Source organism: Podarcis tiliguerta (genome assembly GCF_965153285.1).
Source record: "Podarcis tiliguerta genome assembly, chromosome: 12".
Classification (NCBI taxonomy): domain Eukaryota; kingdom Metazoa; phylum Chordata; class Lepidosauria; order Squamata; family Lacertidae; genus Podarcis; species Podarcis tiliguerta.
The window spans coordinates 59,196,796-59,211,111 of NC_139545.1; the positions used below are offsets into that span (position 1 = coordinate 59,196,796).

Below are 14,316 nucleotides of genomic sequence, written 5' to 3' on the forward strand. Positions count from 1 at the left end.
GAGTGGATTCACCCCACTAACTGCCCCCCATTAAATATAGAGGACCCACCTCATGGTATGCAAATTACATGGATTTCTGCAATTTCCCACAGACTACCTTGTGAGGCCCAGGGACGCGGGTGGCGCTGTGGGTAAAAGCCTCAGCACCTAGGGCTTGCCGATCGAAAGGTCGGCGGTTCGAATCCCCGCGGCGGGGTGCGCTCCCGTCGTTCGGTCCCAGCGCCTGCCAACCTAGCAGTTCGAAAGCACTCCCGGGTGCAAGTAGATAAATAGGGACCGCTTACTAGAGGGAAGGTAAACGGCATTTCCGTGTGCGGCTCTGGCTCGCCAGAGCAGCAATGTCACGCTGGCCACGTGACCCGGAAGCGCTGGCCCCGGAAGCGCTGGCCCCCGGCCTCTTAAGTGAGATGGGCGCGCAACCCTAGAGTCTGTCAAGACTGGCCCGTACGGGCAGGGGTACCTTTACCTTTTACCTTGTGAGGATCTTGTGCGAGCGGAAAATTAGTGATTTAGAGTCTTAGGAAAGAGCTGAACAAACAAGAACAGTTTTATTTACAAAAAAAGTTTGTGAAACAAATTTGGGTCAGGAGGGGCGTTCTCCTTAACTTCTTACTTAAACTAAATATAAAGATGTCACTGAAGTCTATGCCCAGCTTTTCTTAAACTTCAGTTGCTAAAAGCTCACTTGCTGCACTTCAGTTAAATGTTCAGGTTTCTACCATAGGAGGTAAAAGGCTTAACTCGGTTTCTGTTTCTTCTTTCTCATTTCTTTACTTATTTATGACTTTTAATGCAGCACAGCTTCCTTCTCAGCCTAATACTTTGGTTCCTGAGCGAGGGGCATTTTTCATTCGTCTGCCTCTCTCTTAGCCATCCCACTCCTGAGGGATTTCCCACAGACCCAGGGGATCCCCTCAGCCCTTGCTATTCATTTGGGGATCTCCTTTTCCTAGGAGATCTCTCCCCAACTGACTGGAAGGAGACCCTGGTTTAGTCCGTCTTCTCACAGCTCCTCCCTCTCCTGCCTCCTCAGATTCAGCCCTCCAGATTAAATCCTGCCTCCATACTCTCCTCAGACCCTCCACTGGGTCGTCTTCCTCTCTAAGCTGCTGCGAGGCTCCTTCTCCTCTTGGATCAGAGCCAGTTCTTCCTCAGACAGAACTTATAATAATAATAATAATCAATAAAATCCCCACCTCCCCTCTTAGATCAAAGCCAGTTTTCCCTCAGAGAAAACCTCTTTGAAGAAGAAGAAGAAGAAGAAGAAGAAGAAGAAGAAGAAGAAGAAGAAGAAGAAATTCCCCACCTCCCCTCTCAGATCAGGCCCTGTCCAACTCTTTCCCTCCTCGGATTTTCCCTCCAAAAGGGCTGGCAGCCAATCAGAGACAGAGAGTGGCTTCTGCCCTCTGGTGGAACCTCGGGGGCACTGCAGCCCCACACTCCACTCTGGCTCCACTGTCCCTCACAGGCCATTTCCTAACATCACCACAGGGGGTCTTCTTTTCCTAGGAGATCTCTCCCCTCCTGACTGGAAGGAGACCCTGGTTTAGTCCGTCTTCCCACAGCTTCTCCCTCTCCTGCCTCCTCAGACTCAGCCCTCCAGATTAATTCCTGCCTCCATATTCTCCCCAGACCCTCCACTGGGTCGCCTTCCTGTCTAAGCTGTGAGACTCCTTCTTCTAGCTAGAGAAATTCTCCCCAGATCAGAGCCAGTTCTCCCTCAGAAAAGAGCCTCTCCAAATAATAATAATAATACCCCGAATAATAATAATAATAATAATAATAATAATAATAATAATAATAATGTCAGAGCTGGCTCCAGGTCCCAGCTCACAGAGGACCAACGCTAGCCAGTAGTAATGTGCAAAAGTCTTTATTGAAGTACAGTTTCCATTTTCAATCCGCAGCGCCCCAGCTCTACGTCTAGGGTTAGATCGGCGAAGCTCCATCTGAATCTCCGCCCCCTGTACACCAGTTTAAGATTCTAGCCTTACTCCACCTCTTCCGTCTCTCCTTTCTCCTCTGGGTCCTGCTACCCCCCGGGGTCCCTTCCTTCCTGGATTCTTCTGACGCTGACGTTGACCCCCCTGACTCCTCCCGCTCTTTACGGCGGGCTTTGGGACCTGGCTCCCTATCCGGGCTGCCAACTGTGCCGCCCTCCTGTACATTTGAACTTGGCGCGCGCGCCCAGCCTTCAACCTTCCTCTCGACCGTTTCCTCGCTCCCCGATGGAGGCGTGGCCAATCCTGACTCATGTCCTCCCACTGGCAGTGCGCCGCCTGATCCCGATGCCTGGGACTCCTCCCCCCTACTGCACTCTGGTGTGGACGCTGGTCCTGATTTCCAACTGCTGCTCTCTGAGTCCCCTCTGGCCCCTTCACCCTGGGGTGTCCCCCTAGGCACCCCCCTTGCCCTGACCATGGGAGCCCCTTTCTGTGAATCTTCCGATTCGCTGGAAAGACTCAGAGACCTCGGACCGCTGTCATCGCTAACATTTCCTTCGGACTCCTCCCCCTCGCTCTCTATTTCCTCCCTTTCCTGTGCCTCTGCTCCTGAACCCCTGACATCCATCCCCCCCTCGAAGCCCCCCCTTCCCCCCTTCCCTCCTTCAGGTGTGGGTGCTGGGTGCTCCGTCGTTGTGGGGGTGAATGCCGGATACAGTTCGTCCCCCGTGGCGTGCATCCAGCCGGATAAGTGCGGCTCGTCCTCCGTGCTCTCGCCGACCTCGATTTCCTCTGCTTCCATCTCTTTGCCGCCGTGCTCGAACCCAAGGTCCTCCCCCAACACGTCCATGTCCGTCTCTCCCCCGGTCTCCTCTGGGGACGTTGCCTGCCAAGGACCCCCCAGCCACTTCCTGCGCCACTGCTCCTCTGGTCGATCGTCCCACCAATAAGAACGGTCTGAGGCAGACCCCGAGGGCGATCCCTCCGGGGAACGTGTTTCTAGTGCCGGTTCTTCGTCCGAGGTGAACCCCTGGAACGTGCTGGCTGAAAATGTGGGTGTGAAAAGCCAGTCGTCGAAATACGCGGCTGGCATGGGCCTGTGTTGGAAAATGGCATGAAACTCTTCCTTGAGAAGAGGCTCGTCCAAGGCATAGTCCGGCACCCAACGGTTGGCTCTGGCCGGGGTACCTTCTCTGGCGAGAAAATATTCTACTCCCTCTTCCCCCCATCTCGAGTCTAAAATCTCTGTGACCTGGTTGATGGGTTCCCCTCTTGGTGACCCCCTCCTTGTGGGCGTCTCCCTGAGCGGGTCTGGTGCCGTGCCCGGCTCCTGAAATCTGTGAGGTGCTTTGTAGGGCGTGAGCACTGATATATGGAACACTAGGTGCATTCTGGATCCCTCCGGAAGTGTCAACCGGAAGGCCACTGGATTGATCTGTGCCTCGACTTGGTAAGGTCCTAGCTGCTTATGTCCGAGCTTCTTCTTCGCTAACGATCTGGTCGGCACTGCCTGGGCTGCTAACCAAACCCAGTCTCCCACCTGTATGTCTTCCCCAACCCTTCTGTGCTTGTCAGCCTGCAGTTTGTATGCGTGCTTTGCTAGTTCTAACTGCCTCCGAAGCTGTTCGTGAACCTCCTGCAACTCTGACGTTAAGGCTTCCGCTGCCTGTGGCTCCCCCTCCCCCAGTCTCTCTAATCCCGGGAAGGTTCTGGGATGCCTCCCGTTGTTGGCGAAGAACGGTGTCACCCCCGTGGACACGTGCTTCGTGTTGTTGTAGGCGAACTCAGCAAGCGGCAGGTAGTCCACCCATGTTGCCGGCTGCTAATTTGCGTAGCATCTCAGGTACTGCTGCATGATGGCGTTGACTCGCTCCGCTTGTCCGTTGGCCTGCGGGTGTCTTGCCGACGCTAGGTTGATCTTGACGTTCAGGAAACCCATCAGCTTCTGCCAGAAGTTCGAGATGAACTGTCGCCCCCGGTCAGACAGGATAGACCGTGGCAGACCGTGAACCCTGAACACGTGGTCTATGAACAGTTTGGCGATCTGTTCCGCCGTGGCCACCTTCACGCACGGAATGAAGTGGGCCATTTTGGTGAACATGTCCACCACCACTAGCACTGCCGTCTTGCCCCTCGAGCTGGGTAAATCCGTGACAAAGTCCAGGGCCACCCTCTCCCACGGTTCGAGCGGTGTCTCTAGCGGTTCGAGCAGTCCCGCCGGCGGTTTGTGCACTGACTTGGCCCTTTGGCAGGTGTCGCACCTCGAGACGTAATCCGCGACTTCCCCCCGCATCTTGGGCCACCAAAAATCTCTGGCCACTAATTCTACCGTCTTCTCTTTGCCAAAGTGCCCGGCGGTGGGTGCGTCGTGCAACTGCTGCAGTACTTTCGCGCGGAGGTCGTCTCCCGGTACGTAGAGGGCCCCTCTGCGTATGAGCAATCCGTCGCGCATCTGGAACTCGTCGTCCTTCGCCGTGCCTCTGTGCACCTCCTCCATCTTGGCTTGTGCGAAGGGGTCCTCCTGCAGCGCTCGACGGACAGCATCCAGGTCCACGGTTGCTGAAGCGCACGCCCACGCTTTCGGTGCGAAAATGTGCTTGGCCGCTGCTGGTGCCGCCTCTTCGAGGTATTGCGGCTTTCTGGACAGTGCATCCGCCATGATGTTGTTGTCGCCTGGGATGTACTCTATCCTGAAGTCGAAATCCGCAAAGAACTCCACCCATCGTATGTGCCTCTGGTTCAGGAACCTTGCCGTGCGCCAGTACTCCAGGTTCTTATGGTCCGTGCGGACCTGCACCGTGTGTTTGGCTCCGATGAGGAAGTGCCGCCACACCTTGAATGCTGCATGAATGGCCAGCAACTCCCTGTCCCAGATGGTGTAGTTCTGCTCTGACTTGCTGAGCTTCCTGGAGTAGAAGGCACACGGTCTCCAGTCCCCATGCGGGTCTTGCTGCAACAGTACTGCTCCCACGGCTCTGTCTGAGGCGTCCGTTTCAACCCTCATCGGTCTGCTGGGATTCACATGCAGTAGCTGCTCTTCGGACGAGAAGAGACGCTTGAGTTTCTGAAAGGACTGCTCCGCTTGCTCCGTCCAGATGAACTTCTTCTTCTTGGAGCTGAGCGTGTCGGTAATGGCCGCCGTCTGCATCGCGAACCCCTTGATGAACTTGCGGTAAAAGTTGGCGAAACCGACAAACCGCTGGACCTCCTTCCGATTGCGCGGGCTCTTCCAGTCCAACACTGAGCGAACCTTGGCGCTGTCCATGGCGAGCCCCGCGTCCGACAACTTGTAGCCCAGGAAATCTACCTCCTTCATGTCGAACTGGCACTTCTCCAGCTTGGCGTACAGCCTATGCTCCTGCAGTCTCTGCAGAACTTCCTTGACGTCTCCCTCGTGGGTCTCCTCTGATTCTGAAAATATCAGGATGTCGTCCAGGAAGCAGACGCATTTCTTGTAGAGGAGACCCGCCAATACATGATGCATGAAGGCTTGAAAACAGTGGGAGCCATTTTGTAATCCAAAGGGCATAACTCTGTATTCATAGGTGCCCAGGGGCGTGAACATGGCAGTCTTCCACTCGTCGCCCTCCCGTATGCGAATCAGGTTGTACGCCCCTCGCAGATCCAACTTTGTGAAAACGCGTCCTTTCCTCACCGTTGCGAGCAGGTCGTCTATCTTGGGCATGGGAAAGGCTGTGGGCTTGGTTTTCGAGTTCAAAATTCTATAGTCTACCACAAGCCTTTTTTGGGGCGTGTCCTTCTTCTTCACAAAGAATACAGGACTGCCCCCCACTGCCTTCGACTCCTGGATGAAACCGCGCTTCAAGTTGAGGTCTATGAACTCCCTGAGGTCCTGCAGCTCGTCTTCAGACATGGAATACAGTTTCCCGGTTGGCAGCGTCGCCCCTGGTAGGAGGTCAATCTTGCAGTCATAGGACCTGTGGGGAGGCAGCTTGTCCGCTTCCTTCTCGCAGAAAACCTCCAAAAACTCTGCGTACTTGAGTGGCACTGCTTGCAGCGTGCCTAATTGTAGCTGCGGGTCATCCTCCTCACCTTCCGGGCTAGGCAGAATGCAATGTTCCGCACAGTAGGAGGAGCCGAAGGTCAGTTGACGCTGGTACCACGCCACTGCTGGGCTGTGCCTGTGCAGCCAACTCATGCCCAATACTACAGGCGTGTCCGACAGTTGGGTGACATTGAAGCTGATGACTTCCCGGTGATTCCCAATTTGCATCACCATCGGAGGCGTTTGCTGCACCACCTGCCCCCCCAGCAATTCCCTGCCATCCACCGTGACAACCTTCAGAGGCAGCGTGGCTGGCAGTAGTGCTATGTTGTGCTGTTGAATGAAATCCAGTCCTATGAAGTCTGCGTTACTACCAGAGTCAATGGTAATCGGCACTTCCATAGTGAGTCCATTGGGTAGTTGGAGCGATGCTGTGAGCTGCACCACTGGTTTGGGCGGGAGGGGGTCTGTGGGTTGCAAAATTTCTGGGGATTGCTTCACTGACTTGTCTGGCTGGACCCCAGTGCCTCTTCCTCCAGCCAGACTCTGTCATTTCCCTGCTGTGGTTCTCTCTGCTGAGTTGCGTCTGTTACTGTTGCTGAGGCTGCAGTGTGCTCGTGGAGCCTCTGGGGACACTCTTTCGCCATGTGCTGAGCACTGTCGCAGATATAGCACTTCCTGTTCCCTCTAGGAGGCTTCGCTTTGACTGCTCCCGGTGTTAGGGCTCTGGTAGCTGACTGAGCCCTGGCGCCTCCAATCTCCATCGGTTCCTCTCCCCCTCCCTGCGGAGGTGTGGATTGCGCACGCGCTGCATCCTTGGGAAAGAGGGGAGGTGCTCTCGCTGGCGTACGTCCCCAACGTCCTTCTTCTCTGTTCCATGGACGTTCTTCCAGACGCACCCCAATCTCCAGCGCCCGCTGGACCACCTGCTGAGTGCTCTTTGGTCTCTCCCCCCTTGCAATCTCATCTTTCACATTTGCATTCAAGCCTTCCCAAAAAAGGTCTCTCACTGGAGCAGAATCTTTCTCCCATCCCAGCGCATGGACTAATCCAAAAAAGCGAGAATGGTACTGCCTCACGCTGGCTCTGCCTTGTTTGAGCCCATGTATGTCTTTTCTAGCGATATCAATGTCTATATTTGATAGAAAACACGCATCCATCGCTTTAATGAAAGCATCCGCATTACGGAGCGCCGGATCTTTATCTCTCCACAGATTACGTAGCCACGCTTTAGCCTCCCCATGCAAATGGGACCAGATAAACCCCACCTTCTCTTGCTCATCTCTAAAGTCTTTATCCAGCAGTTCCAGCGCAAACAGCAGGTCTGCTCGGAAGTTAGGGTACTGCTGTAAATTCCCATCGAAATGAGATACAAGGCTGCCTCCTCTTTTCCCCAGCCCAATCCCCTCTGATTTGGGTCCCGGTTGCCCCTGCTTAGCAAGCACTTCCAACCTGGCTTGGAGATCCCTGCAGGCGGCAGCCGCTTCCTCTTCCCTTTTCCTGGATGCAAGTACCTCCGCGTTGAGTTGTGTCACTGCATTTTGCAGGGCTGCTAGTTGCTGTTCTGTAGTCATCTTGCCTGATTTTGTGAGCTCGCGAAGCACCAATCCTCTTCCCTCGCTGCGTCCACTCACGTTACGAGGTTTTTGGTGCAAAATTTTTTGAGATGGAGCTTACTGTCAGAGCTGGCTCCAGGTCCCAGCTCACAGAGGACCAACGCTAGCCAGTAGTAATGTGCAAAAGTCTTTATTGAAGTACAGTTTCCATTTTCAATCCGTAGCGCCCCAGCTCTACGTATAGGGTTAGATCGGCGAAGCTCCATCTGAATCTCCGCCCCCTGTACACCAGTTTAAGATTCTAGCCTTACTCCACCTCTTCCGTCTCTCCTTTCTCCTCTGGGTCCTGCTACCCCCCGGGGTCCCTTCCTTCCTGGATTCTTCTGACGCTGACGTTGACCCCCCTGACTCCTCCCGCTCTTTACGGCGGGCTTTGGGACCTGGCTCCCTATCCGGGCTGCCAACTGTGCCGCCCTCCTGTACATTTGAACTTGGCGCGCGCGCGCGCCCAGCCTTCAACCTTCCTCTCGACCGTTTCCTCGCTCCCCGATGGAGGCGTGGCCAATCCTGACTCATGTCCTCCCACTGGCAGTGCGCCGCCTGATCCCGATGCCTGGGACTCCTCCCCCCTACTGCACTCTGGTGTGGACGCTGGTCCTGATTTCCAACTGCTGCTCTCTGAGTCCCCTCTGGCCCCTTCGCCCTGGGGTGTCCCCCTAGGCACCCCCCTTGCCCTGACCATGGGAGCCCCTTTCTGTGAATCTTCCGATTCGCTGGAAAGACTCAGAGACCTCGGACCGCTGTCATCGCTAACATTTCCTTCGGACTCCTCCCCCTCGCTCTCTATTTCCTCCCTTTCCTGTGCCTCTGCTCCTGAACCCCTGACAAATAATAATAATAATAATAATACCCCTCTCCCCTCTCAGATCAGGCCCTGCCCAACTCTCTCCCTCAGAAAGGGCTTCTTGGGTTTTCCCTCCAAAAGGGCTGGCGGCCAATCAGAAAGAGAGAGGGGGGCTCCCGCCCTCTGCTGGAACCTCGGGGGCACTGCAGCCCCACACTCTGCTCTGGCTCTGAGGGAAAATACCTCATGGGAAAAAGCAAAAGGAGAAAGCTAGGAAGAAGAAAGGATACAGATAAACTGACCGAGTCTTCTCTTGTCATTTGTATTTCACAATTCGTTTACAGGAATATCTGCAACATATGGTTCATTATTAGAGGTCAGCACCTGAGATTGAGGCAAATGCTCAAAACTGCAGATTCCAAACACACACACACACACACACACACACAGCCGTTTCTGGAAGGTCTGTGTGTAACATGAGGCTTTTTCCCCATGCTTGAGGCTTTATGTTATTATTATTTTTATTATTGTTTCTTGGTATTTTCACTACTATTACCACTGTTCCATAGCAGATTGCAACCATTTTTAAATGGTTTAGATGCTGGCTTCTCCTTTTCCTTTTTTGAAAAAGAAAGGTCAGAGTCTGGGCTGTGTTGCAGTCCAGCCCTGGTTCCTAATAAGATTCTGGAAACTTTTTTCTTTTCCTGGCTGTGTATCAATTTCATAACAAAACAATGTATTTGCTTTGTAGAAGTTGCAAATGCCTCTGCAAATTCCCTATGTTTCCTGCAAATTTTGCATGGTAATTTCCTTTCTAGAAGGCCTAGATCAGACACCCGCAAATTCGGCCCTCCAGATGTTTTGGCACTACAATTCCCACCATCCCTGACCACTGGTCCTGCTAGCTAGGGATGATGGGTTTTGTAATCCCAAAACATCTGGAGGGGATGTCTGGCCTAGATGTTGGCTTCTCCTTTTCCGTTTTGGAAAAAGAAAGTTCAGAGTCTGGACTATGTTTCAGTCCAGCCCTGGTTCCTAGCAAGATTCACCCACACTTTCTCAGGAAACCTTTTTATTCTCTTGACCGTGGATCTGTTTCATAACAGAATAATATTTGCTTTGTAGGATTTGCAAACGCCCCAATTTAGGACAGACGGAACTGGGCAGAAGAACAAGGGCTTCCTTCTGACCTCTTGGAAGCTTCCTGAGAGCTCAGATGGATGAGCAAGACTCAGCTGGCCCTGAAGCAGGAAGAGGCCATGCCATCAAAACTGGGAGCAGAGGGGGATTCTGGGAAAGCTCCATGCAGAAGATCCTGGGTGAGGAAGACACCCTCAGCTCAGATATGCAGAGAAAAAAATTAAGGCAAATTAGCTCCCAGGAGGCAAAAGGACCTCGAGAGCTTTGCAGCCAACTCCACCACGTTGCCTGTCGGTGGCTGAACCCAGAAAAGCATACGAAAGCTGAGATGCTGGACCTGGTGATCTTGGAGCAGTTCCTGGCTGTCCTTCCGCCAGAGATGGAGAGCTGGGTGAGGGAATGCGGAGCGGAGACCAGTTCCCAGGCGGTGGCCCTGGCCGAAGGATTCCTCCTGAGTCAGGCAGAGGAGAGGAAGCAAGCAGAGCAGCAGGTGAGAGAGACTTTCCTCTGGATATTCCCAGGGGTCACTTAACAGGAGGGAGAGTATCCCAAAATTCTCTCTTAATCCCCCAATATTTTTTGGAAAGCCTCCACGGAATGATATCTGATATCCCTAAAGCTTTTGTCTCTCCCGTTCTTTTTCTTATCTTTCTCTCCATTCTCTGTTTTCAATCCCTGTTGTTCTTTCAGGAAACGATTATTTTTGCAGAAATGGGCCTGGATTCCTGTGAGGCAGAGAGGACTCCGTTGGTCACGAGAGAGAGGCCACTGGGTAAGGAGGAAGGAATTTTTTTCTCCATTTGGTCACATTCTGTGGATTTGGAAACTAATACGTCGTGGGTTATTTTCATCTTTTGGGGAGGACACCTGGGTCCCAGATCTCAAATGAGGGACATGTATTTTTAAATACAAATGTTAAAAGGCACTTAGTAGGTGAGACTTTTTCTAAGGCCCATCTGTAGTTAGAGGTGCACTGCTTCACCTTGAAGAAAAGCATGTGCTAATGGCCTGCCACGTACCTTTGTCTCTCACAGGTGACAGAACGATGCTGCCAAGACCTCTTCTTCCATCTTTGCATGGCAAAGGAGAAACATCAGCTCTGGAACCAGATCAGGTAGGGAGAAGGAGCATTGCGCCCAAAGAGGCTATGAGATGGGGCAGCCAGGCAGAAAACACCAGAGCAATGTTTAGTAGATAATCTCTATGTTGTCTAAGAAGAGGACCTTTCCCTTTTTATTTTAGGGTCCGGTGTACTTTGAAGATGTAGCTGTTCATTTCACAGATGAGGAATGGGCGTTGCTGGATCCTGACCAGAGAGCTCTGCATAAGGAAGTCATGGAGGAGAATCATGAGATCATGGACTCTCTCAGTAAGGCTGCCGTTTGGATTACAATCTCTCTTTTGAAATTCAGTGTGGATCTCTATGAGATGAACCTCAAGTATTTTAATGGAGCTAAACAACAACACCCACAGCACCTGGGGTTCTGACAGCCTCACAGTGAACTGTGACTGGAGAGTTAGCTACTGTTTTGTCTGAATATTCTTCCTCCAGTTTTGCTTTTAAAAATCATGATCTGGCTGGTCTGAACTGCTTAGGTTTTGAAATTCAGGCTTTAGAGATGTTTGGGAAGTTGAAGTAGCTTCTGTTAGTTTTTGATTTACCAAAGAGATGACTGATGTTGGAATCATAGAATCTTAGAGTCATTGGGGCAAGACCTACTGAGAAGTGTTGCTGTGATCGTGTAGCCTGACACTTCTGAGCAGCCTGTTTCTTCTCATAAAGAGTTAACTTCACTTACTCGGTGTGATTTATTGCTGCCCCACTCCTGACATTCAGGTTCCATAAATATGTTCATTAATGCCTGTCAACAAAAGCTGTGAAGCTTGTAGTAAGACCTTACATTTAATTCCCTTCAGTTCTTCCTCTGTCCCAAGGATTAATTAGCATTGTTCAATAATTGAGGGCTGCCTTTCTTCCTAAAGCTGTGATCTGTTTCTCTCTTTGTTACAGATGGTGATGTTTCGGAAATGAAGAACAAGGCTGACCATGACAAAGTCTACACAATGGAGAAGCGATATACCTATTTGGAGTGTATAGAGAGCTTAAGTCAGAGCTCTCATTCCACTCCCCTCCAAAGAAATCTCTTTAGGAAGAAATCCTATCAGTGCTTGGAATGTGGGAAGAGCTTCAGTCGGAAGGATAGTCTCACTCTTCATCTAAGAATTCATACGCAGGAGAAACCATATCAGTGCTTGGAATGTGGAAGGAGCTTCAGTCAGAGCACAGGTCTCAGGTCCCATCAAAGAATTCATACAGGAGAGAAACCATTTCAGTGCATGGAATGTGGAAAGAGGTTCAGTCAGAGGGTCCATCTCACATCTCATCAAACAACTCATACGGCAGAAAAGGCATTTCACTGTTTGGAATGTGGAAAGAGCTTCACCCGGAAGGAAAATCTGACTTTCCATCAAAGAATTCATACAGGGGAAAAACCGTATAAGTGCTTGGAATGTGGAAGGAGCTTCAGTTGGAAGACTAGTCTGACTTTACATCAAAGAACTCATACAGGGGAGAAACCATATCAGTGCTTGGAATGTGGAAAGAGCTTCACTCAGAAGGAAATTCTCACTTCTCATCAAAGAACTCATAAAGGGGAAAAACCGTATCAATGCTTGGAATGTGGAAAAAGCTTCAGTCGGAAATCTTATCTCAGTTCCCATCAAATAACTCACAGTGAGGAGAAACCATATAAGTGCTTTGAATGTGGAAAGAGCTTCACTCAGAGTGTCAACCTTAAAGCGCATCAAATAATTCATACAGGGGAGACGCCATTTCAGTGTATGGAATGTGGGAAGAGCTTCACCAAGAAATTAAATCTCACTTTCCATCACAGAATTCATACAGGGGAGAAGCCATTTCAGTGCTTGGAATGTGGGAAGAGATTCAGTCAAAGAGCAGGTCTCATGTCCCATCAAAGAATCCATACAGGTGAGAAGCCATTTCATTGCTTGGAATGTGGAAAGAGCTTTAGTCACAGTGCTAGCCTTAAGAACCATCAAAGAGTTCATACAGGAGAGAAGCCATTTCAGTGCATGGAATGTGGAAGGAGCTTCACCATTAAATTATCTCTCATTTCCCATAAAAAAATTCATACAGGGGAGAAGCCATTTCAGTGCTTGGAATGTGGAAAGAGCTTCAGTCGGAACTCACATCTCAGTTCCCATAAAAGAACTCACAGCAAGGAGAAACCTTATTCGTGCATGGAATGTGGTAAGAGCTTTACCCAGAAGGGAAGTCTCACTTCCCATGAAAGAACTCATACAGGGGAGAAACCGTATCAGTGCTTTGAATGTAAAAAAAGGTTCAGTCATAGCGCCAAGCTCTTAGTCCATCAAAGAATTCACATAGGGGACAAATGATACCAGTTCTCGGAATGTGGAAAAAGCTTCAGTCAGAGTGCCGTTCTTTAGGTGCATCAAAGAATACATACAGTGATTTAAAAAAGAATGTGGGAAAAGCTTCACCCATAAAGTAACTCTCATTTCCCATCAAAGAATTCACACATGGAACAAAGCATATCAGTTCTCAAAATGTGACAAGAGTTTCACCAAGAAGGAAAGTCTCACTTCCCATCGAAGAATTCATAAAGGGGAGAAACTGTATCAGTGCTTTGAATGTGGAAAAAGGTTCAGTCATAGTGCCACCCTCACAGTCCACCAAATGATTCTTAAAGGGAGAAACCACATCAGTGCTTTGAATGTGGAAGGAGCTTCAGTCAGAGAAATGTCAATATTACTTGCACAGTGGGAACGTATTTTAGAATCTATTGGACTCCACATAGAGGTCTGTATAAAAAGGATTTGCTAAGGTTGCATTATGCTGGAGATGTCGTAAGGACAATGTCTCCCTGATACATTGGTTTATAGTCTCTTGGGCTTGCCATTCAGAAGGCTGGTGGTTCAAATCCACTTGATAGCGGTGAGCTCCCATTGCTCTGTCCCAGAGAAATTTTCAGCAGAGAATATTTTTGTGAACTAAATACCTACTATATGCAAGTTAACGGGACAACGAAAATGGTAGCTAAGTGACTGATATTGATGAACTGGAAGAACAAAGTCATGATCTCCTTTAATCAGCGGATTAATAATGATAGCACTTGTAATTTATGGACAGACTGCTTACAGACGTAGACTCTGCTTGTAAATATGACAATATTTGGAACAAATTAATACAAAATGTAGTAGGCTAAATATGTTTACATTAGTATTATGATAATAATATCATATTTATGGGTTAGGATATACATATAAGCCCCCCCTTTTTGAAAAACAACAACATACAAGTTGTCTCAGGGGTGGCCTGGAATTACCAATGGATGTGGCTCACTATTCGCTAACCTTAGGCTCTGCCCCTTGACTCCACCTCAACAGTTAAAGCCTGTGCCTCCTCTAGGACAGTTGTACCCAAAGTGAGCGACACCCCCCCCCCGAAGGCTTTTGTTCCTGGGGGCACTAAGAGGCAAAAGGGTGGCAGTGTACACAACTCCCAGGCTTTGAAAAGCTGATACCACTTGATCAAGTTCATTGGTTTTGTCATGAATTAATTAAACTATGTAGAGTGGTACATTGGGTTACATATGCTTCAGGTTACAGACTCCGCTAACCCAGAAATAGTGTTTCAGGTTAAGAACTTTGCTTCAGGATGAGAACAGAAATCGTGCTCTGGTGGCACGGAAGCAGCAGGAGGCCCCATTACCTAAAGTGGTGCTTCAGGTTAAGAACGGACCTCCGGAATGAATTAAGTACTTAACCCGAGGTACCACTGTA

The 14,316-nt window shown here is 50.3% G+C and overlaps 2 protein-coding genes across 3 annotated transcripts in view; one reads left to right on the forward strand and one right to left on the reverse strand.

Moving 5' to 3' along the window:
- Positions 1-13,480, forward strand: part of LOC310660883 (uncharacterized protein) — an 85,638-nt gene extending 72,158 nt beyond the window's left edge. The window contains exons 5-7 of the mRNA XM_083406357.1: positions 10,732-10,858; positions 11,501-13,176; positions 13,260-13,480. Of these exons, the coding sequence (XP_083262483.1) occupies positions 10,732-10,858; positions 11,501-12,909 (1,536 nt within the window). The 3' untranslated portion in view covers positions 12,910-13,176; positions 13,260-13,480. The remainder of the gene's footprint in view (positions 1-10,731; positions 10,859-11,500; positions 13,177-13,259) is intronic.
- LOC310661071 (uncharacterized protein) overlaps positions 1-14,316 on the reverse strand; it is a 57,223-nt gene that overhangs the window by 22,344 nt on the left and 20,563 nt on the right. The window lies entirely within an intron of this gene.